General features: G+C 35.8%; 2 protein-coding genes across 3 annotated transcripts in view; both read left to right on the forward strand.

Annotated features, from left to right (window-relative positions):
* The window catches only part of LOC5573590 (neurobeachin-like protein 1), a 232880-nt gene that overhangs the window by 150863 nt on the left and 56837 nt on the right, over nt 1-25180 (forward strand). The gene's annotated exons all lie outside the window — the stretch shown is intronic.
* LOC110677734 (larval cuticle protein A2B-like) lies at nt 8434-9840 on the forward strand. Its single transcript, XM_021848949.1, has 3 exons — nt 8434-9152; nt 9226-9460; nt 9553-9840. The coding sequence occupies exons 1-3, from the start codon at nt 9138-9140 to the stop codon at nt 9702-9704; spliced, it is 402 nt and encodes a 133-aa protein (XP_021704641.1). The 5' UTR covers nt 8434-9137; the 3' UTR covers nt 9705-9840.

Genomic DNA, 25180 nt, shown 5'->3' on the forward strand with positions numbered 1-25180 from the left:
TTTGGCACGTTCAGATGCCGTGAAATCTGTCCAAATCATCTGCGTTCAATTTTCTGCCCTCTAGCGTTCAAGTTTTTGAACTGAACAATGAGCAAGCCTACTTGATCACTCCGTTCAAAAAAATGAACTGGAACGCGAACTGAACGCGTTCAAATGCATCACTGAACGTTAGACTGAAATTTGTATTAAATATACCTTACATGAACCATAGATTTACATGATTTTTGACTTTGGTTTCGGCATCATGCAAATCATTGAGTTTGCTTTCAAATGTTGTGTACTTCTCGATTTCTCTCCTCAGTTTTTATGCTAAGTATCTGTTAAAACTGAAGAAAAATCAAAGTTTGCTTTATAAAATGAAAGAAAAGTATCGCGAGAAATTATGTTTGTCTCAAATAAGTGCGGTTGTGACCGAATAATCCGTATGTTTTTGAATGCAGTGCTTAGCGAGTATGAAAAATCTTTGCTTTGTTTCGCGTTGTCTGATCGCTGTCAATTGGAATGGATCATTGAAGGTAGTTTTTGTCAGTGCTCACCGCATCAAAACAAAGGCGGCACTGTATTTGGGATTTAACATTGTGACAGCATTGTTGGTCTGTCAAACATACAAGGTGTAGGCACTATATATGCTTGCCATAGCGGCCGTTTTGGTTATTATAATGATCCATTGATAATAAATTTTCGAGCTGTTTACTGCCGTGAATCGCAAGTCAGTCCCATCTGCATTTTCGTCAAAAATGAGTTGAGTTCAGTTTTCAATATATCTTCCAATTCTATTTCAGCTGCACTAATGAGATAATACGATTTGTTCGGAAAAAATAGGAAAAAAACAGCAAGACAAATCGTCCCATAATGAATAGTAACCGCATATCAGTCCCATTACAGGTTTCCGCACAGTGTAACACTAAAATTAAAATTGTTTTGTGCATCTTTATATTTTTCTAGGAAAGATATCGTAGTGAAATGCAAATTTTGAAAGTTTCAATAAGAGTTGAACATATTACAATCCTCTGGATTTTTTTAATATTCGCAAGGAGAACGAGTTTGGAAACTACACAGCCCATTTTCTCAATGCCTACTTTTTACAGATGGGACTGACTTGCAATTCACGGCAGTTTAGTGGAATACCGAAAAACCGAATTTAGTACTATACCATCTAATTCCACTAGAGTTTGTATCCTTTGACAGATACGCGTATTTCGAGCTCAACTGTAAGGCCGCCTTCAGTGTCGTAAACATTGAACAAAATGGTACACAAATTATGTCACGCCAAATTTCAACTTGCTTTCTCAAGAATATTATTTAGTTTTGTTAAAACAAAAAAGATCTAAATAGTATCAATGCTTCAGATAAAGCAAGACTTATGTTCGATGTCGTGTGGCATGGGATGGGGTCATAGTACAATACAAGAAGAACCTCCTTCTCACGCTAAGGACGTCAGTTATGTGAAGGAAGACACAAAAAGTTTATATGCGCAAGTTGCGGGGGCAACCATTGGTCTATGTTTTGGGATCGCCCTTCACGTAAGCGAATTGTTGAAACTCGTACCAGGCAGATGAACGGTAACGTTTTTCGTTCCCGGAATTCCCCAGCCAGAATCTCCAACGATGCTCATTTTTCAGTTAACGATCGCTTGCTTAAGAATCATACCCACCAGGTAAATAATAATCATGCTCATTCACAAACTTATATTTTTTTCCGTCGGGTTCGATTTTTTTAATTTTGAATGATTTTTCCCCACGAAACTGGTATGTTAATATTGTAGCAGGCAGTTTCAACTCCTCCCCTTCAAATTGTCTTCCTATGGATAACCGTTCTAATTGTCTCAAACCATATGGAAAACCCCCTGCCGCTGCAGGCAACTCCTATTTCGTCTCGGATAATTCCAACAAAAAATCTCCAGAAAATGCTCTAATGCAATGTCTCCCTCTCATTTTGATTTTTTAACTGAACAATTGAATTAAATGATTGATGCAATATTCAAAAACACTAAAATGGCTAAAGCAGTCCAAGTTGGTGTGAAATTTCGAACTCAAAACAAAACCAAACTTTTTGATTATCGTAATGATCGACTTCATGGGGCATGTGGGGGAAATGTAGTCATCATTCATAGGCGTAAAAACATTAACTTTTTTTCGTCATTTGAAACCGAAATTTTTGGTACTTTGAGTGTTCCTGTTGAAACACAGCTTGGTAAATATACTGTCATAGCTGCCCATTTGCCTTTTAATGCACTGGGCGGCAAGCTACGTTACGTCTATTCTTAGACAAGATCTAATCTTCATCGAATTTGGAAACCCTTTGGACCAAACTCCAGTTTACATGTACATACATATCGCTTGAAATCAATCGAAATCAATCAGATAGCATCCTAAACGCATTCGCATAAACGATTGATTCTATCTAAGTTCGGTACCACGACTAGAATTGTGGTCCAATGCTCCCGAGATTTATTGGCACTGAAACGTTCGAATGTCTGCGATTGACCCAGTGCAGCACCGCCCGACTCTCTAGTTTATCAGCTGCAGACATCACGTGCAGGACTGGAACTGGATCACATGCTGCAGCAGCCGACCAAGTCAGTGCATACAACTTTCGTTGTTTAACATTGAATTGCATACAGGAGGGCAAAGTCACCTCAGGCCGAGGATAGTCTAAGAACGGCACCGGCACACAGTGGTCCAGATTTGAAACATACATGGCAAAAACAGAGCATTGTATCTTTTTTACAAGTTTTGATTATGTTGAGTGTTGTACAACATGTTTTAGGGTTGCTGATCCTATTTTGTGTATTGTCACCGTTTTTCGGTTTAAATCGAACAAATTTAATAAGTTTCATACATTTTGTGGATCTCCACTTAAAACAAAGAGTAGTTAGACACACTTAAATAACGGGATTTTCCTTCTGATTATTAATACCCAAAGGACTGGTTGTTAATTTAATAGGGTTAGCGACGTATGAAAATGAATGTGCATTCGGGAATGATTAATCTAGGTAAAAATGGATTACACACAAAACAAAACTTGTGCTGTAAACTTACCTAATTTGCACGAGTTTTGGTGAAGATAAAATAGTTGAGTTTCAAAGTAAAAATTAAGGTGTTTTGGTCAGGTGCACCTATTTAGAGTCCAAACAAGAAGAAAAACTATTTTCCGTTGAAATTTTCGTATGTGTTCTCAACGATCTGATATTGTAGACTATGTTTTTCAACAAAAAATATATCTGGAAATTAGGTTTCTGTCAGCTTTTTAGAGAACTGGACCGCTGTGTGGCACCGGGTTGCACTCTGCCATAAATGCAGTGAGCCGTTTTATTGAAGCCGTCTTGTTCGCCGCCTTTTTGTTATATAATATGGGCTTGGTATAGGTCAGTTCTTAGCAAGTTTGCTAAGCTGACGCAATTCTGGTTTCGATTGTTGCCTGGATGGAAAATTTGGGATGAAACGAATGCTGTGATTATTCTTTATTTTAAAGATTCATGTCATGCATCATCAGAAATGCATCAATAAAGTGAAAGATTGATTCAACAGATCATCTTTGCAAAAGATCGGAGACGAAAGCGCCTGTGACTGAAGTAGAGACAAATTCTACGAATTGCAAAGCTCGCAAGCGTGGGTTTCAAACCCGTTCACACCTTACTTGCGATCCTAACATGATGCATCAGATGGAAGTTTGAGTGGTTTCTAGTAGGTAATAGACTGGCTAATGGGATGCATTTATGCGTGAGTGCAGAACTTACACATTACGCTCAACGCCCCAGTATTCGCATTTGTTTAGATTTGTTGGTGGCAATTATCACGTTGTTATTGCTTCATGAATCAATTTATCTGCTTCGGTGATGATGTGGTTGTGGCATGTGGTTCGAAAATCTGGGAACGATTCTTTGGTCGGTCTCTCATTTTATTTTTTAAGGTTTAATCTTCTAAATTGAGTATAGAGTGTTATAGGAAAGTACCTTCTCCTGGGGTATTGCGTATAATTTATATTTTGTTTGGCCCAATGTCAACTACTCGAAAGGGTGAGGTTGGACCAATTTTTATACGTTTCCTATTCAAAGGAAAATAATCGAATTTCAATTATTTGTTCAGCATTTGCAAATACTTTACTCATGAATATATTATCATATTTAGTAGAACATTTCAACTCAAATTGAGAAAATTTTTCAAAAGTAAATCAGGACTTACGCATCTCGCCCCCCTAACGAACGGTACCATCTGATTCAAATTCCGGATACACTACTTTAAATGGGAAACGTTTCAGACAAAAATTTTCGATTTTTGCCGTTCAAAAGTTCTCACTTTTGAGACTTTTTTGACAAGCATATTAAATAGATATCTATGAAAATTTAGATTGCTTAACTGCCTTGGACGTCTTTCTAATGACTTGTTGAGTTCAATTAATGCTTTGATTTTTTTAATGAGCTGTCTGGCATTCGAATCAATGTGTCCGAAATATGAGTGATGAAGCGTCCGGAATGAGAATCATGAAAAGGACACACATTTACATTTATAAAATATTATTCATGTTGAGGAACCAACATCTTTACCCACCATTCGAAACTTAAAGGTTTCCAAAGCTTGAGAACGGTGAGAATTGTACAGAATTATTAAATTTGTACGTAAGTGCGCATCGTACCTTCGTGCTGTGCGTACACGAATTCTCTCTGCTCTTCGAAGTTTTTTAAAAACTACCTAAAGCAATAAAACAGTACTTTTCAGTGCTACAAAAACAGTACTTTTCAGTACTATTTTTTCTACTATTGATCCCTTTATGATCCTTTTTTAAACCCGTGCCTTCGATTTTTCGTTGGTCCCGTTGGCGAAAGCTAACGGTGGTAATCCTTCTTGGACACCGTCTTGGGAAAAACCCTCTTAGGAGGTCTCGTCTTCTTTCGGTTATTCACTAAACATGGGAGCAACTACAAACAAAAGGAAGGGTGAATCTCTGAATTCACAACTTCCTTCCAAAAAAGTGGGATTTAAAACTGTCACTAAACGTGGCAAGAATGGAAGAAAGGACGTTTCTCCGGAATGCGAACTTTCTTCCAAGGGCGTAATGGATAATGTTGATGATTGCATCGAAATGAGCAATCAGTTCGATCTTCTAACAAATTTTCCGAACACCAAATCGAAATAGTATCTAGCCCAGGCTCTTTGATTCAAGTGAGGAAGCAAAGAGTGCCGCCTATCGTGGTCAGTTGTTCCGTTAGGGGAATCAAGGTCTCCTTCCAAATCGCAAGAAAAGGAGACTGTCGCGTTTTGCCGGAAACTCTTAAATATCGAGAACTTCTTCTCAAACATCTTGAAGAGAAGCAGCACACTTACTTATGACGTCTAAAGTCGTCTTGAAAGGTTTCTTAAGTTACTATAAGTCACCTGAAGACATCAAAAATTGAATTAATGATTTACTTGGATTTTCCCCAGTCCAAGTAATCATTATGAAAAAGAGAACCCAATCTGGCATTGTTCGGAAAAGGCATTCTCAAGAATATTATTCAGTTTACTTCAACAAAAAAGATCTAAATACCGTCAAGCTACCATTCACCGTGCACCTAAAAAAAATTTGCACTTCAAAAAATTATATTATTTTTCCAAATTATTCAAAGCGAACTAGAATACCACTACGAAGCGTACAATTATACCATAAGTCAGGGAAAAATCAAAAATTAACGATGCATATAAAAAAATACTCAAAAATTATGTTTACAAATGTCATGTTAAGGTCGCCTCGTACCGTGCTGTGTCACCATTTACCGTGCACACTGGTGCATCATTTACCGTACGTATAGTTTTCGTCATGATTTAATTTAGTATTTTGATGAAACGTTGTTGGTGGAGCAACTATGTTGCTAGTAGTGTGCGCACTCAGTTTTAAGGGTATTCAAATCTTATTTTACAATAAAAACCATAGAAAGTTGAAAAAAATGGCAAAATCATTATTTTTTCATTGTCATCGTTATATGAGGTTTGACTGTATTGTCCAAACCATTCCTTATTAGCTCAAAAATTAAATATGGAGTAGTTAAATCACGACATAACAATAAATCCGATGTTACCCAATAATTTAAGCCTAACACAGAACACCTAGATATAAGAAATTAATGTAATGTTTGGAATGATAAAAAAATAAATAAATAAATAAAATATAAAAAAATGCACGCTTTTTGATGAGTTGTTTGTGTTGAGATTTGTGTATAAAAAATGAGATGCTAAGGGTATTCTTGCATGTTAAAGTAAATTACTCATTCTACCAAATTAATCACCATGCACTTAATGCTCTTAATAAGCGGTACAGTACTTAGAAGTCGTTATATAGTTCTACATTAGTACTATATAACCGATTTGGCGAAATATAGATGTAGAGTATCCAAATTATTTTTTTTCTGACATTTATATTTCATGCGTAACTTTACTATAGTTAAGATACCATTGTAGGAGGTGATAATGCATCAAAATGCTAACCTAACTTATTTTTGAATACATTTCGTTATGTGACTTGAAATGATATTCCAAGCATGAAAATATTCCTTTGGTGGTTGATAGATGATCTCTTTTAATACAGTTGGCCGTTATTTTAATGAAAGTCTATTAAACTTAACGCTATGAAAAGTAGACGGAGACGGTGGTCTAATGGCTACAGCTTCTGCTTTCTATTCAAAAGGTCATGAATTCAATCTCTGTCGTGGAAATCATTCATACGAAAAGCCTGAACGCAGACTAAACGTATCCTTTGACAATTATCTTTCTGTATTTCTCTTAAAGTAGGTATCCAACTCAACAGATATTATGAACGCAGCATGAGCAATGAGCATGGATGGCCGCTTCATAGTTGCATTTCATGATTAACCAGAACAATAGAAGTTGCACAGAGATTTAATAAATGGGGCTTGGGATTAGCTAACCATTTTTAATGTGTACAAATCGAGAGTTCAATTTTTTATAATCAACTAGTGGTCCTGGCAAACTTCGTCTTGCCATCAAATAGGCTGTTGAAAAATGCCATGCACTTTTCCATACGAAATTACAGTTTAGTTTTCTCCGGTTTTCCGACTTTTTTCGGAGACTTTTCTTAATTTTTTTTACGCACAAACATGTCGCAACCCCTGTCGAATCCAAGAGTGCAAGAATCCGGTGAATCCGTTGACGCGTTTTCAAGCCATTTCGTGACACACAAACACCTTTCTATTTTTGTTTTTATAGATTGATAACGGCACCGGCCTCGTCCAATGCGGTCGTTGGGAAAGGGAAGGAATGTTAGTTAGAAAACCATTGCTACTAGAGACCGAATGTACCTCCGCATCTCCACAGTTGTCATGGAAAAGGTATTGGGTTAGGGGGATAAGGTGGTATCCACGATAAAATCACTCCTAACCGGATTCGCGATATAACTCGAACATGCATTGCATGTCAAACGAATGTGCTTCCAGTTGAATCGCTCGCTCTCGTCAAGGGCAAGCATCATAATTGATGGACCGAATACTACTCTCAGCTAAGCGGAATGCCCATAGAAAAATATTGACATTTTTTTGAAAATCATAGAAAAAATCGTAGAAAAACTGTTGTTAAGTTTTTGCTATCATCAAGGCGGCATCCATTTATTACGTAACGCTAAAATTGACAATTTTTGGACCCCCTCCCCCACGTCCGTAACGCTTTTTATATGAAAAATTTCAAATTGTTGTATGAGCCGTATCGCCTAAGGACTGTTCATTTTATAAAGTGGAAACCTTACACATGCTATATCTTTTTAATTTATCAATGAAATCGAAATCGGTTTTCTGTACATCGATCGACTAATATTGTACAATATTGTGATCATAAAAAGGCCACAAAAATAATTAAATTTCACACTTCACCAGAATTAGAAAGTCATACATGAAATGTGATTTGTTATAATTAACATATTATCTTGGGAAGTTACATAATCTTTTTCTTTCATCGAAAAAAAAAAATTGTATTGTTGATTTTGTACTTTTATTTCAAACCAAAATACAATTTTTGTTGAAAGTTTGAGAAATCCCGGGATTTTCCGGGATAAGCTTAGATGTTTGTCCTGAATCTCGGGACGAGTAAAATGGCCGGGAAATGGACATTGTAATACGTAACTATTGCTGCCAAAAATCTGAGTGCTTTGCATTACAAAATTAATATGCATGTATATTGTTAAAATGTAAAGCTCAAAACAACGATCTACAGACCGATCTCAATGAAAAAATAATGAAAACAATTGATATGATCAGTATATTCGTTAAAAACATGATTTTTGTGCAATAAAAAATAACAAAAAATGGTCAAATTTCCATTTTGCTGTTTATGTGTCCTCGACACATTCTGATGGAAAGTGACAAAAGAAAAATTCAATATTCCGGCCCCATAAATTCTTTAAATTTGCAAATCAGATTTTTGGTTTTCAAACCATTATTAAAACATGTAAGGAAGTTATGTTTGTTCAGAGTTTTATGACTAACAGTATTTTATAACACTGCAAACCACGTTAAGCTTGCATTAACAGCGTTATTGTAGACACATAAAACTTCATCACATTTGTTTTGCTGTATTATAGAACCCACCTGTTTAAGTTTAATATACAATTCATATAATCAATGACTTTATGATATCTACTTACTGACCGCTCCAGTCCTCCGTCATCGGTCAAGGTCGTATAGCAAATCTAGGGTCCGCCACCGGACATGTGTTCGACGGTCAATATGCAACTATGTCAATTGTATGCGCTTTACACCCACCGAAACGTTCAATTTCTCTAAAAGTGTTAATTATGTAACGTATGTGTGTCCGAAAAATGATTATTGTTCGATTGACTGAAACGCAACTGATGGACGGGCACTGGCATAATGCACTGAAGGTACATCGCTTGTGTTTATATCTCACGTACTAAGTTATAATGTACTGCGTTTATTCAGCCCGGCCTGGTTCGTCACCAATCATGTACCGCTATTTTCGGACATATATTTCAATATAATTAAATAATTTGTGTCGTCTAGAGCGGGGTGGATATCATCCATCCCTTTATAAACTCGAACAATAATTTCATTGCTATCAAAGTAGTTTCAAACATCCAAGTGGAAATCAGTATTTCTATCCTATAGTCAACGCAACAAAGTGTACCAAAAGAAAAGAATGGCTACCTTCAAGGTAAAGTCGTTGAATTGAGGTGTTCTAAATAGTACCGATCAGAAGATTACAGTGCTTGTGGGTTTTATTACAGATTGTGTTCGTTGCCGTTTGCTTGATCGGAGTGAGTAAAGCCGGAGTTCTGCTGCCAGCTGCTCGATTCGCTGCTGCACCCGTTGCCGCTCTAGCACCAGCAGTTCCAGCAGTTGCAGCAGTCAACACTAACTACGACCCACTGCCACAGTATACCTACGCGTACAATGTTCAGGACGCTTTGACCGGCGATAATAAGAGCCAGCAAGAAACTCGAGATGGAGATGTTGTGAAGGGTAAGAGCTTTCAACGATGCAAACTTGCGGAGCTTTTCGCTCCTGTTTGGCAAAAGTTCCACTTGACGAAAACTTATGTTCTCTTCTCATAGGCTCTTACTCGCTGGTTGAACCCGATGGCACTGTGCGCACCGTGATCTACACTGCCGATCCAATCAACGGCTTCAACGCAATCGTTCAGCGTGGCCCATTGGTACACAAGGCACTGGTGCCAGTTGCACCGGTGGCCAAGGTGTTCGGTTGAATTCCGTTTGACCGTTCTGTTTTGTTGCATTGCTCACCTATAGAATCATAGACTGATGTTAGCTCAACCATCAATTATCGTGCTATTACTGCTATTACTAGTTGTTAATCAATAAAATAAAATAATACACATGAAAAAACTTACTTATTTTCTCTATCATTTTCGGGACATTTAAAACTGAGATAATTCGTTTTGTTATTCAAGATCGTTGAGATTTATTTTGGATGTTTAGTGAAATGAACTTTTTTTTTTCTTTGTTATTGGGATTCTCAGACCTGGTTCTGCTGGTCCGTTTCATTTATGAATAAATAGAACATCTTTACTATTACAAGTATCTTTTTATATGTTTTTGGAGACCAACATTTGAAATTCTGTATTATCTCTGTTTTAAACTATATTTAATTGTGTATTTTAAAATCTTCTTCTTCTTCTCTTTGACATTACTTTTAGAAGCTTCTCATGTTCAGTTAGTAAAATTGAGGGCTTTTTGTCAAAGCTACCATTTTTGCATTCAACTATCGTGTGACACACACTTAAATTATTTTACGGATTCCTGTGAAATCTCAACAGCTGAACAGTTCGGTGAAATAAATTAACGGAGTACGGTAAATTTTTACAGTATTCGGTAAAAAATCACCGTAATCCGTTAAATTCCGACGATTTACGGTGTTTTATTTCACCGAACTGTTCAGCTGTTGAGATTACGGTGATATTCACCGTAGTGTGTTTAGTGTGGCAGGTATGATGAATGATGATACTCTATGATCAGCAATTCAACCCAGATCATTTCAAGCCTGGCATTCCGTTAGTGTCATGAATGTTACCAATAAATTTTTATCTAAAGAAGGCTTGTGTATGCACAATATCTGGTACCTCTCTCTCTCGCTAACCAAGCCATTCAACTAGTCTTCCGCTAATGGATCCTCTTCCAAAACAAAACTGAACTGCGAATTTCTGATCCTACAACTCTTCGAGATTCAGAAGTAAATTCTCAAATTTCTGATCTATAAAACTTTTTGGGGCCTGCGTACAGCTTTTTGCTTTGCAAAAATTTCATCTAGAACGAATTTAAGAAAGGATTATTGCACAAATGCGATCTAACATCTGCTAACGAATCTTCATGTTTCTTTTAAGATGAAGATATGCCAAACTTCGAATTTTTTCAAAAGCACAAATCTATAAGCAATTAGGGCGGAACTAAAAGGTATAGCACTCAAATATATTTTTGGATTCTCTTAATTGAGTGTTAATTTGATTTTGAGCAATTCTTTTGGGGTCGTCTTCGGAAGTTTTTCCTGAAGTTCCTCAAACAGTTGATACGGGAATTCCCCCGGAAGCTTCCTAGGATTTCCTTCGAAAATTATCCTAGGAGCTCCTTAGGTAGTTTAGCTAGAAGTTTCTCCGGAATTTCCTCGAGAAGTTCCTTTCAGAGCTCCTCCGGAAGTTTCATCGAAATTTGTCCGGAAATGCCTCTAGAAGCACCTGTAGAAGTTCCTCTGAACTGTGCACTAGGAGTTGTTCCGGAAGTTCCTCTAGGAGTTTTTCCGTATGTTGCTTTAGAATTTCTTACGGAAGTTCCTTTAAAGTTCCCTTAGAAGTTCATCTGGAAGTTTCGCTAGAATTTATTCAAGGAGTTTTTCCTGAAGTCCCCTACGAGGAAGTTTCTCTTAGATTTTTCCAGAAGTTTCTCTAGGATTAGGTAGTTTCTGTAAAAGTTCCTTTGGGAGTTCTTGTAGGAGAGTTCTTCCAGAAGTTCCTGTAAGAATTACTCCTGAAGTTCTTGTAGGAGTTCATCCGGAAGTTCTTGTAGGAGCTCCTTCGAAAATTCTTGCAGGAATTCCTCCGAAAGTTTCAGTAGCAGTTCCTCCGGATGTTATTACAGGAATTTCTTTGGGCGTTCCTGTAGCAATTCGCCCGAAAATTTGTCTAGGAGTTTCTCTAGAAATTCTTTAATAAGTTGCTGTAGAAGTTTTCCGGATTCCTCCGGAAGTTTCATCAATAAATTCTCAGGGAGCTCCTCTATGTGATCTACTGGAAGTTTTCCTAGGATTTCATCCTTCAGATAGCTCTTCTGGAAGTTTCTCTAGCTTTTATCCCGAAACTTCCTCCGGAGTTTTCCGGAAATTCCTGTACTTCCTGCAAGTCCTCTAGAAGTTTTTCTTATTATGAAAATTTATTGGCTTTTTTCGGTGAATACAATACCTATACTCAGAATGAAAGGGAATAACGAAAGTAATGAAATGACAAGATGGATAGAATCGCAAGCGAGCGACGAGAGAAATGAATAGAAGTTGAAATTTTGTTTTAACAGAGGGCCATATGTGTGAACAACACAATCGAAATTAAATTGGTAATTAAACCTTATAAATGTAGAAGTTTTTCCGAAAGTTTTTCAAGAATTTATCCTGAAAGTTCCTCTCAAAGTTCTTCCAGAAGTTTCTCTAGTTTTTTTTTAAGTTGTTTAGGTTTTTTTTTTCATAAGATCCTCTCAAATTCTCTCCGGAAATTATTTTAGAAGATGATTTGGAAGTTCCTTTTGTAGTTCTTTCGGAAGTTCCTCTAAAAGTTCTTTCGGAAGTTCTTCTAGGAGATCTTCGGAGTTTTTTAATAGATTTTTCTGGATGTTTGTTAAGGATTTTTTTTCTGGAAGTTCTGGAGTTCTTAGAGGTCCTCCGGAAGTTTCTGTAGGAGTTCGTTCGGACTTTCTTCCGGAAGTTCCTGTAGGAGTTTTTCTGGACGCTTCTGTTTTTCGAGTTTACTCGAAACTTCTTTCAGGAATTTCTATAGATGCTCCTCCATAAGTTTCTCTAAAAGTTCTTCAGAAAGTCTCTCGGAATTTTTCCGGGAGTTTCACTTGAAGCGTCTCTTGCAGTTCCTCTAGATGATCTTCCAAAAGTTCTTCTTGAATTTTATCTTGAGAATTATTCTGGAAGTTGCTGTAAAATTGATCCCAAAACTTCCACCGGATTCTTCCGGAAATGCCTGTAGGAGTTCCTCCAAGATGTTTCGCTAGGAGTTTGGGTAAGTTCCTTTACTGTTTTGTCTCGTACCATCCTCTAAAATTCCCTCCGGAACTTCCTTCAAAGGTTCCTCTAGGAGTTCTTCCGGAAATTCCTCTAAAAGTTCTTTCGGAAATTTTTCTAGGAGTTTTTCCTGAAGTTCATCTAGGAGGTCTTTGGAATGTTCTCTTCGATTTTTCTGGAGGTTTCTTTAGGATTTTTTTCTAGATGTTTCGGAGCTCTAGGAGGTCCATCGGAAGTTTCTACAGGAGTTCGTTCGAACTTTCCTGTACGAGTTCTTCCGGAAGTTCCAGTAGGAGTTCCTCTGGACGTTCATGTGTCAGTTTACTCGAAAATTTCTTTAGGAATTTCTCAAGAAGCTCCTTCGGAAGTTTCTCTAGAAGTTCTTCTGAAAGTCTCCCGGATTTTTCCGAATGTTTTACTTGGAGTTTCTTTTGAAACTCCTCTAGATGTTCTTCCGAAAGTTTACCTTGAATTTATCTAGATAATTATTCTTGAAGTTGCTGTGAAAATTATCCCGAAGCTTCCTCCGGAATCTTCTGGAAATGCTTCTATAATTTCCTCTAAGATGTTTCGCTAGAAATTTCTCTAAAAGTTCATTGCGGAAGTTCCAGTATTTCTCCAGTTCTGATTCCGCAAGCGTTACTTCGGAAGATCCTCTAGAAGTTTTCCCTAGAGTTACCCCGGAAGTTCCACTAAGAGTTTCTCCAGAAATTCTGCTATGAGTTCCTCCAGAAGTTCCCCTAACAATACTTGCAGAAGTCACGTCAGGGGTTTCTCCAAAAATTGAGCTAGAAGTTCCTTCGAAAGTTCCCCTGAAAGTTCCTCCGGTATTTCCTCTAGGTTCCTGTGGAAGTTGCCCTGGAAGTTTCTCCGGACGTTACACAGGAGCGCTTATGGTTTCCCTGGTAGGTCTTCCGGAAGTTCCGCCGGAAATTCCTGTAAGAGTTCCTCCATTAGTTTCTCCAGTTCTGGAGTTCTTCTGGAAATTTCTTTAGTATGTCTTTGGGAAGTTCGTCTATGAGTTTTTCCGGAAGTCCCTCTACAAGTTTGTTTTTTCTTGATACTACCTCCATGAATTTCCCCAGGAGTTCCTCCGAAAGTTCTGAAAGGAGTTTCTCCGGAAGTTCCGCTGCTAGTTTCTGCAGGAAAATTAAATTTTCTTACAGAAGTTTCGCTAGGAGTTACTCCGGAAGTTCCACAAGTAGTTCCTCCAGAAATTTCTCCTAGAATTATTTCGAGAGTTTATTATGGAATTCTTCCTGCTTCTTCCTTTAGGAATTAACTCTGCAAGTTCCTCCGGAAGCTCCTCTAGGAGTTTCCGCAGGAATATCTCTAGTAGAAGTTCCTTTAAAAATTCCTCTAAGTTCCACAATTTTTCAGGAAATTGACATCCGTTACATTCTAAACGGTACAAAGCTCTACATTCATGATGCTGACGATTTATGCGAAATTACATTATTTGCATAGCAAATAAATAAATATATCTTAGTGTCCCAAAAAATATTTCTTTTTCATCTGACCTGTCCCAGTGACTAGGGTTTTGGTACCGGGAGTACCGGTACCGAAAGTACCGGTATTACCGACCAATTTTTGGTACCGAAATACCGGTACTGGAAAGCATTGAGTACCGGTACTTTCGGTACTGATGAAAAATCTAATCGTTTATTCGTTTGAATCAATGAATTTCTCCACCATAAATGGAACGTAATTTTGGTAAAGTTCGTGTACGACGAACTTCTTAGGTCAATCAAGGGACGTATTACATAAAGGCTTATTCTAACTATCACCCTTTCAGCACTTATCATGGTTTATCTCCTTGCATAAAAGCACGAATTATCGATGATTTCATGATACTGAAGCATTTAAAGGTGCTTCAATAAGGCACAAAGATTGATATAAATTGTTCGGGATAATTCGTTTATGTATTACGAGTCTGCCAAATTCAAAATATTTATTGACATTTCACGATGCATGGGCATTGGACAACAATTCGAGCAACTTCCGAATGGATCAAGAAAGAGCTTTCGCCATGCCTGAAAGTTTTGTTACAGAAATACGCACCCATATGGCAAATGAACGTTGAACTTTGAACATGCCTTACATTTTTTACTCCTACTTCATGAATGAAAAGCAAGGCGATAATATGAAAATAGTCCATAAATTATTAATTTTGAACGGAAAATCGAAATCGCACCATATACATTATTACGCATGACATCAGCAACTTTTTTTAATTTCCTATAAAACGGACAACTGTGGATGGTTGAAGGATAGATTTGAATGAATATGGTCCACCACGCTAGACAAAGCTTGCATTTCAACACATATTTTTGTTTATTTCATAAGTTAACTCATAATTATTCTAAGATCAATTTTCATAAAAATAGGCAATAAGCTCCAGCAAACTTGTATTAATTGACGAATTTGGAAAAGTTGCGAATTGTTTGTCCAATACTGTATGCTTTAAAATTATTGCATGCATTTCTCCCAGTACCGGTATTTTACCGGTACTACCGGTACTGAGAGTTACAGTACCGTAGAACCGGTACTGGTCAAAAGGGGTCGGTACTAGGAACCCTACCAGTGACCCACCGTAATAATTCCGGCCACAGGAACATTCCCGAGTTCTTTTGGCCACTTTTAAGGAACTAGATAAATGTTCAAGTATACTGACAAAAAATATTGATATGCGTTAAGATGAAACATCTCGGAATCCAATAATGGCTTTCACAATGGCCGACTTGTACCCCTACTCACGTTTTCAAAGGCACTAATCTGGTAAATAGTAGGCAAACGTTCCTGGACTCCTTATTTTAAGCTTTATGCTATAACACAAAGCCAAAATAGAAATTGCACTGTTGTAAGATGCTTCCTTCACGAGATTAGTGCCTTTGTAGTTTTAGTTCAAGCTTGGAAGTTGAATCCTGTTTCACCTTAAGTACTCGCTGAGCGATGAGAGTTTTAGTTTTTTTTTCTTTCACTTAGGCCTATACGGTTTAAGTCGACTTGGCGAAACAGTTGGCTGATGCTACTTCTGATACATATGTTAAAGTGCTATAATATATACTGCCATATACATAGGCCTTTTCTCCTAAGGTGTTTCAGGGAGAAAAGAGTCTCAGACCAAGAGTAATGTCTGTGCATTATATTACACCATGACCACAAAATGACGATTTTTTTTTTAAATTTAATTTTTGTATTTTTTGAATCGCCTGAAAATTTGCATACAGATTCTTTATGACCAAAAATGCCATTTTGCACCTTCAGACCGCCATTTTGAACCTCGCCTTATTTTTGAGAAGGGCGTATCGGAAAATGCATGGCAAATCTTTTAAAAACTGTAACTTGAAAACGGTTTGTCCGATCGATTTGAGATCTTCTCCAAAGTTGTAGGTATTGCTTAGGACTATATGGAGAACAATATGCACGGTAAAAAAGTTACAGATTATTTTTTATTTCAAAAACAAAATTTTAAAATAGATTTTCTCCAGAAACGCAGCTTTGATTTTTTTTTATTTTTGGATATGTTTTAGGGGACAACTTATGTGATTTATTGCACAATGTTTCAAAATGGACGAAGTATGAACTAAAAAGTTATGATTTTTAAAAAAAATTACAGATTTTGAAAAAAAAAAACGAAATAGAGGAAAACAATAATTTTTTATGTGATTATTTGAAAGTACAGAAAAATTGCAATCGAAAAGTACTTAAGTAAATTTTTCTAGATTGCATCAATTTCGAGATATACTCATATTTATATAAAATTTTCAAATAAAAAAAGTTAAATAGGCCCTTTTCAAACATATTTCGTGTTTCTCCATTCCAGAAATATTTTATTTTGATTGAGTGAATCGTAGCTGAATTGTTTATTGTTTGATCAAAACCTTTATACTAAAGTATTTAAAAAGGATGCTCGGTAAAAAAAATATAAACGAAATTTTCAAATGAAAATTTGAAGTTCATTGTTCTTAAAACCCGCAAAATTGATGTTTTTAATTTTTGGATATGTTTTGCAGCATATTGTTTGTAATTTCTTGCACAATGCCTCAAAACGGAAAATTTTTGGATAAAAAATAAATTATTTTAAAAAATAAAAAAAAACGAATTTATGTAAAACGATATTTTTGGTGCGTTTTTTTGAGTACAGAAAAATAACTATATATTTTAAATATGAAAAATTTCTATCGAAAAATACTCAAGTAAAATTTAGCTGAGATGCAACACTTCCGAGATATACACGGTAAATCTAAACGTGGCATTAAAAATGTGTTTCTATCACAACGGTGTACCCTTGGTCCCCAGGGCTAAGCCCGGCTAATGGGTAAAGCCCTCTCATCGCGGCAAGATCGTACAACCAGAAGGAGTTTGTTTATTTTGTTCTTTTTTTGTTTATTTTTGTTTTTTTTTTTATATGAATACTGCAATTTTATTTCTTAATTATTTCAACTACTTTCTTGTTATCGCCACAGCTCGAAAATTGTCTAACTTCAATTTGTGTTTCAGAGATAGGGATAAACGAGTGGTATTTCTGAGTGCCTTGAACTGTTTTTGCACTTGAAAATAGTTTGTTAAGTTCTTGTGCAATGATATCATATTCCTCAGTAGTTGAATAACAAAAGAAGATTTGTGTAAGCTGCTCTTCTCCAATTTACGAGTGAAATATGATACACATTCATCAGGCTGCTTTAAAAAAGTTTCAATATCACCACAGTCGGTTGTGACCCACTGTTCAAATTGTAATTCGTCAATGCCATTCTCTTCGATTTCTGATAACAAGCTTCGTTCAAAGGTAGTAGAATCTAGAAAAATTTTACTTAAGTACTCTTCCAATGCATTTTCTGTACTATCAAATATACACATAAAAAAATATTGTTTTTCTTTATTTCGATTTTTTTCAAATTTTGTAATATGTTATAAGATAATAACTTTTTTGTCCATAATTCTTCCATTATGAAACATTGTGCAATAAATCACTTAAGATGTCCCCTAAAATATGTCCAAAAATAATAAAAACCACAGATGCATTTTCATAGAAAATCGATTTTAATTTTTTTATTAAAAAAATCAGTCATTATTTTTACCGTGCATATTTTTTTCCAAATAGTCCTAAACAATACCTACAATAACCGCAAAATATATCCGAAAATTAAAAACATCAATGTTGCGGTTTTTAAGAACTATTAGCTTCAAATTTTCATTTGAAAATATCGTTTATATTTTTTACCGTGCACTCTTTTTTTCAATACTTAAGCATAAATGTTTTGATCAAACGATAAACGATTAAGCTACGATTCGCTCAATTAAAATAATTTTTTTTCTGGAATGGAGAAACACGAAATATGCTTGAAAAGAGCCTATTTTTCTTTTTTATTTGAAAATTTTATATAAATATGAGTATATCTCGAAATTGATGCAACCTAGAAAAAATTTACTTAAGTACTTTTCGATTGCAATTTTTCTGTACTTTCAAATAATCACATAAAAAATTATTGTTTTCCTCTATTTTGATTTATTTTCAAAATCTGTAATTTATAAAAAAAATCATAACTTTTTTGTTCATAATTCTTCCATTTTGAAACATTGTGCAATAAATCACATAGGTTGTCCCCTAAAACATATCCAAAAATAAAAAAAAATCAAAACTGCGTTTCTGGAGAAAATCGATTTTAAAATTTTGTTTTTGAAATAAAAAATAATCTGTAACTTTTTTTTACCGTGTATATTGTTCTCAAATCGATCGGACAAACCGTTTTCTAGTTACAGTTTTTTTTAAAGATTTGCCATGCATTTTCCGATACGCCCTTCTCAAAAATAAGGCGAGGTTCAAAATGGCGGTCTGAAAGTGCATAATGGCATTTTTGGTCATAAAGAATCTGTATGCAAATTTTCAGGCGATTCAAAAAATACAAAAATAATCGGGTTTGCGAAACGGCGTGGAACCGCTCAGTGGTTAGAGTCCGCGGCTACAAAGCAAAGTCATGCTGAGGGTGTCTGGGTTCAATTCCCGGTCGGTCCAGGATCACTCCGTGATGGAAATTTTCTCGACTTCCCTGGGCATAAAGTATCATTGTACCTGCCACACGATATACGAATGCGAAAATGGTAACTTTGGCAAAGAAAGCTCTCAGTTAATAAGAACACTAAGCTGAGAAGCAGGCTCTGTCCCAGTGAGGACGTAAATGCCAAGAAGAAGAACATAGAGCACTGGCTAGTTTTAGTGGATCCGTATGTGGTGCGACAGCCCCACACTCCCTGAGTTATCATCTCAGGGGTCTGGTTTCAGATTACCTTCTTGTGAACAAACGATATTTTCTGTTTGTTCTTTACATGATGACCAAGGGCATTGCCGAATCTTTAATCAGGACCTGTAACTTTGGTTCTCAATAACGTACTTGGCTGCAAACCAAGTGTTGAGTCCGACCTGTTGATGTTGAAAGTCAATGTTTTGGATGTTTCAAACATCAAGGAACCAGATGAAATTATTATTCTCTTAGAACAGTGATGTCATGAAATATCCTTCGTGAAACGCTTCTCAATTGCATTAAATTTTAAACCTAGTTACCGTTAAAATGGTCTTACTCTGTAGCAAGGTGTGTTACCACTGAGTTAAGGAGGGCCCTAACGCTAACAATCCTAATAATTAACCCGTTACTCAAACGCCCCACGGATAAGGAAATTCACCATTCCGATGTGTTATGCGCGGTCACAAGATCATTAGCCAATCACCTTGCATTGACACACCACGCCGCGGCTTAAACCAGACCTTTGTCTCGTTGGTTGTTGGCCGTCGAATGGGCCTCTGTGACCATTCTGGTCTGATGGTGTCATTTCCACACACTCTTTTCTCGGGCGCCTCGCAGAACTGGAAAAGTGGTGCACTTTAATTAGATGTGTTTCTGGCCTTTTCCATTCCGAGAGCTGTTGTCTCTGGTTAAACAGTGAACTACCGCTCGATCTTTTGGACATGCGACGCTATGATTAGCTCGAACGCTTTCAAAGTAAGTCATCATTATTGCTTCTTATGGAAGCAAAATTGGGATGTTGTTAATTTGGTGACATGATACATTGCGGTATTCATTATATTTTTACCTTTTCAAAAATATTAAAGTTCATAATAAAATCGCTGAAGGAGTATATTATATTGTATAAAAAATAGTAAACTGCGATAAAACTTCTCAAGCTATTTACGTAAAGATAGCTTTCCAGTTTCGACGAACGACAAAAAATTCGTGAAAGTTGAGCCCTTGAGGGAGGTTCTAAATATGAGCGAAACGTCGGAAAAGATTAGATCATCGACAGGTTTTTTTTTCATTGTAATGCAGTCACGATGCTCCTCTGATCGTAGCCACAGAAAAAAAAGATATGTTTTTCCAAGCTCAACAGTTGTTTTGTATGGCTATGCTGCATGTCTGGACATAATTTAAAATACATCGTAGTGCCCGCTTTGATGTTACGCCTTTTCGAAGTTTCGGAAGTCCACAAATTCAAAGGAAATCCCTGATATTTAAACGAGTTTTCGTTTACTGTGATCATGAGAAAAAATATACCATCGAATTTTGATTCAAAGCTGAAGTTATGAATCACAAGATCGACCAAATTTCAAGTTCCGCCCTTTTTGAGGTAAACCACCAGAAGGATTAATTTTACATAGATCAAAAAAGCATTCTAATCAGACCTGTGCGCCACGCCACGCAGCCGCCGCTGATCAATTTTACGTCACGCCGACGCCGAATGAGGCATAGGCGGCACGCCATACGCCGATCAGCACTTCGCCACCGATTTTTTGTATTACTCTAGGAATGCTTACACAGATTCCACCAGTAAGTTTTTAACGAATCTAAAAAAATCCTCGGTAAAAATCAATTGATTTTTTTTCCAGGATTTCCTCCAAGACACTACTCAGTAATCTTTATAGGAGGATTATCAAATATTTCTCAAATAATTGAAGCAAATATATGCTCAGGAATTATTGCCAAAAAAGTTTTTTCAAAGTTTTCTCTAATATGCTTGTTTTAGATTCCCTCCAGTGAATTACTTCAGAGATATACCCTACAACCTTCTTTGGAAAGCAATAGTGTTATAACAAATAATGCAGGGATTTCTTCGAAAGAAAACCTTGTAGGAATTCTTCTATAAACAAAGAAAGAACACTTACGGGATTTTTTCATATATTTCTGCACTAATTCCTCCAATTATTTGATTAAGAAACACTTCTGAAATTCCATTAGTAATAACTTTGAACGTTGTTATAGGGGTTTATTGAGAAATTATTACAAAGACGTCTTCAAGATTTCTGCCAACAGTCTGGAATTTTTCAAAGGATTACATGGATACCCAAGCAACACACATGTTATAATTGAGCATTATCAACTCATATATGACCTGATCTGGTCATATAGCAGTCGAAAATGTTCAAATATAACATGTGTGCAACTCGGGTATAGGATACCTACATTTCTCAATCGCATTTGTGAGTAGGTAATCCATTAAGGATTACTCTTGAAATTTATTCAGAACATTCTCAATCAAATCTCCTAGAGTTTCTCCAGTAATTTTCATATGGATTTTCTCCATCGACTTCTCCCGGAATACCACCGAAGATACTTCTTCGATTTTATCCATCAAATGTTCATTCGACTTTTTTTTCCAAGGAAAATACTTTAAAGCTTGTTCTAAGATTCTAGGACTATCTAGTAAATTTTACTCGATTTTACAATGTGTACTTTGAAAAATTCCTTTGCTAATTTCATCAGGAATTCTTTCAAAAAAATTCATAACGATTTTGAAAAAAAACAATTGATTTTTGTATGGTGGCTATGTAAATTTCTATAAGCGCACCTTTATTTTCAATGAAAATTTTTAATGAATTGATAAACTAAATAAACAGCCATTGGTATTTAGTTATTCACCAAACACAGCGCTTGTTTTTTATCTGAAAATGTAACATCAGTGGTTTCACAAGCTAAAAATACGACTTTTTAAATAAATCCAAAAATATTACTTCATACACATTTTTATCGTTCTATCCGAACGGTTGAATGATAGATTTCTATACCTGTTATTGACTTGATATCTTTTATTGAACTAGGAATTCTGTTAAAATTTGCGAAGGCCCAAGCTGTCCGATTCAGTTTTCGCGCGCTTGGAGTGATTTTTTTCAGTTAGCACTTCATTTACGCGCTATCGGAGTGATTATGTATCTCTGCATAGGCGTGTTGACGCTGATATTGTGACTGTTCAGTCGAGGATAGATAACCAACTGGTGAGCTCGTTTCATGCTTGTAATAACACATTTGTACCATGACATGTATTTTTTTATGTATTTGTTGAACAAACTATGGATAGTTCGACACTTAAAGTGTTGACATATGTTTTATAAAATTTTGAGATTCAAACCTTTGAATAGTTCGATGTTTAAGATGTCGACGCATTAATAGCTTCTGAAGGCGTTCCTCCAAAGTTTTCTCTAGAACATCTTCCAAGCAAGTCTTTACTAGCACACATGTTTCTGCTAGAATTTCAATAAGGTCCTTGGTTTTTTAAGGGTTACTTTGAGAATTCTTCAAACATTCGTGCAAGAATTCTTCGAATAGTTTTCCCAAAGGTTCAGCAAAAAATTTCCAAAGATTCCTCTTACACAGTTTTTTGATAAATCACACACATTTTTCTGTGGTTATTTCATCTAATATTCTTGTGAGTTCCTTTTTGGTTCGTCGAGTATATTTCCTGGTTCCTAATTATTTCCCCAAGGATTCGTTCAGGAACTATTTCCAGATTTTCTCCGAAGATTAAAAATAATAAATATTTTTTTCAAATATATTCGGTTAGTGTTCTACCCGGGGATATATCAGGTATTTGCTGCCAAGAATATTTCGATAAGTTTACTTGAAAGGATTTCACCATAAATTTCCATTAATTTTCAGTATTTTTCAGGGTCTGTTGCAAATATTTTTTCAGACATTCATATGGGACAACAATTCGCTGTAATTTGAATTATTGTGATGGGGCATCAACTGTTTCATCGTTTTTATTGTAGTTTATATTTATGCACCCAAATTTATCTAGCATTAAACACGAAAATATTTAGCATGATCTTGGGGTTTAGGTTGTGAGTTCAAGTCCCATCGCTAAAGGGTTTTTAACGCAATTTTCTTGATATTTTAAGACATATAAGTATTTTGGAGGCCTTTATTAGCCTAATGACAAAGTCCCCGCCTAGTTCAGGTTTTTTCGTATATTAGGGAATATCCATACTTTTCCTTGCGCATAAAGTATCATCGAACTCGCTAAACTAATACGAAAATGGAAACTTTGGCAAGGAAAACTTTCGGGGACGGACCTGGTGTAGTGGTTAGAACACTCGCCTCTCACGCCGAGGACCTGGGATCGAATCCCATCCCCGACATAGTCACTTATGACGTAAAAAGTTATAGTGACGACTTCCTTCGGAAGGGAAGTAAAGCCGTTGGTCCCGAGATGAACTAGCCCAGGGCTAAAAATCTCGTTAATAAAGTCAAACCAACCAAGGAAAACTTTCACTTAAGAACTGTTACAACACAAAATAAGGGAGAGTTGACTTGAATTCTAATCGTAATACTTGCTGAGCTTGATTTGTCTCGGCTTATTAGTTTATGTCACACAAGAAGTTTGAGGTTTACCGAAAAAAGAAATATTCCAAACACGATAACTTTTTTGTTTCTTGATATTTTTGCACCATTTTTCTCGAAAAACTCTTCTAATTTTAAGACCTGTGTCGATATTGATCATTGATCATCTAGATCCGGAGATATTCCAAAATTCCTGGTGGGACCAACGCGTAGCAAACACCCACGTAAATTTCTCAGGTTACAGAATTTTTATCGTATTCGGATATTCACTCGTTGCACACTGGGGCAGAACGCTGTTTTCGATGGCCAAAACCTCTAGTTCTCTTGATATGCATCCTAGTGGTTTGATGTCTTCGACAAAGTATTTTGGAAAAATGTGTACTACATTTTGACACGTTCAGATTTGATCTAGATCAGTTTTATCTTTTGACAGAAGTATCCTAGCAAAAACTTTCTTCTGCAAAGTTGTATATTGAGGCATTTTTGACATTTCTTCTAAAGACACTTACCGTTTATCACTGACGTGGATGGCGCTGTGTGATATTTTAGTAAAAACAGCCTAAATATCTATTTCGACCACTTTTCCGTACAAAAGAATTGTTAAAAAATATTTTGTCATTAAATTTTCAAAGCATAACAAAAACAATGTAAATTTACACCATTTACTAACAATTTTTTCAGATTTAATGATTTTTGTCTACGACTAGTTAAGAACATTAGTTTCATTGTCGAGAAGAAAGAAAACTGGGGTCGCGTGAGGCTTTCTTGTTATGCCAGTTTTAAATATATGGAGAAACAAAAAAGTTATCGCGATTTGAATATATTTTTGTGGTAAAAAATGAAGCTGCTGGTAAAGCGGTTAACCATAGATCATAGCTAGAAAATGGTATCCATCGAGATTCAACAGCTACACTATGGAATTTGATGGAGTTGTTATTTTAATAAGAAATGGTCTAGGGAGCACCGTGACAGTGTAATTAGGGTGAACATTAATCGAGGACAAATTTTCAATCTGGCGAACCAAACAGTAGCTCAAGCTGGGAACTTGACGGATTGATCATCACTATCGAGCAACCTATCGATCAAGTCTTCAGCTTGAATGCTTGTCTGGTTCTCAAGATTCATGCTCTTGAAAGTTTGATGTTTAGCTTTAATTCATTTTCACCTTAGAATGAACAGTAGGGTGCGGCTTATTTTTCAAAAGTTCTCAAAACCAAAAATTCGTGTGCTCTACTGAATTTAAATCACATTAAAAGAGAAACCTCAAAATCTGAGCTAAATATATTAACGTTTAGGGGTGGCGCAAGCGTCTTGAAGGTGAATTTTCAAGTTATAAAAAATGACCTTCTGTGAAGTAAACATAACTTTGTTACTTTCCAACCAATTTCAAAACTTTTAGCATCAATATCTTCAAAATTAAATTTATGAAAACTTTGTAAAACATCAAATTTGTCTAAAATCAAAACAAGTCATAGTTTAAAATACTTTTAAACAATTTTTTCCTCATTTTACTAAAAATTTCAACTTAGTTGGACCATAACTTCTTGAATACTCAATCGATTCCAAATCTTTATACATGTTTTTGAAGCAAATTTAGTTGTTTTCAAACTGTTCATACAACACATTTTTCTCAAAACTGGTTTTGCCTAAGTTTTTCACCAAAAACTATCCAAAAACATGATTTTTTAATGAAAAAATCAAATTTCTTTTGATTATTTAAGGTTTTTCGCCAGAAATTGAATTTTTTCTATAAAACTTAAATTTATAAAGCATCTTGCCTTTATTACGAGTTGAATAGTGCATATATATTTTAACATATGCAAACATAGTTTTGTTTCAAAATTAT

Source organism: Aedes aegypti, chromosome 3, assembly GCF_002204515.2.
Source record: "Aedes aegypti strain LVP_AGWG chromosome 3, AaegL5.0 Primary Assembly, whole genome shotgun sequence".
Lineage (NCBI taxonomy): Eukaryota > Metazoa > Arthropoda > Insecta > Diptera > Culicidae > Aedes > Aedes aegypti.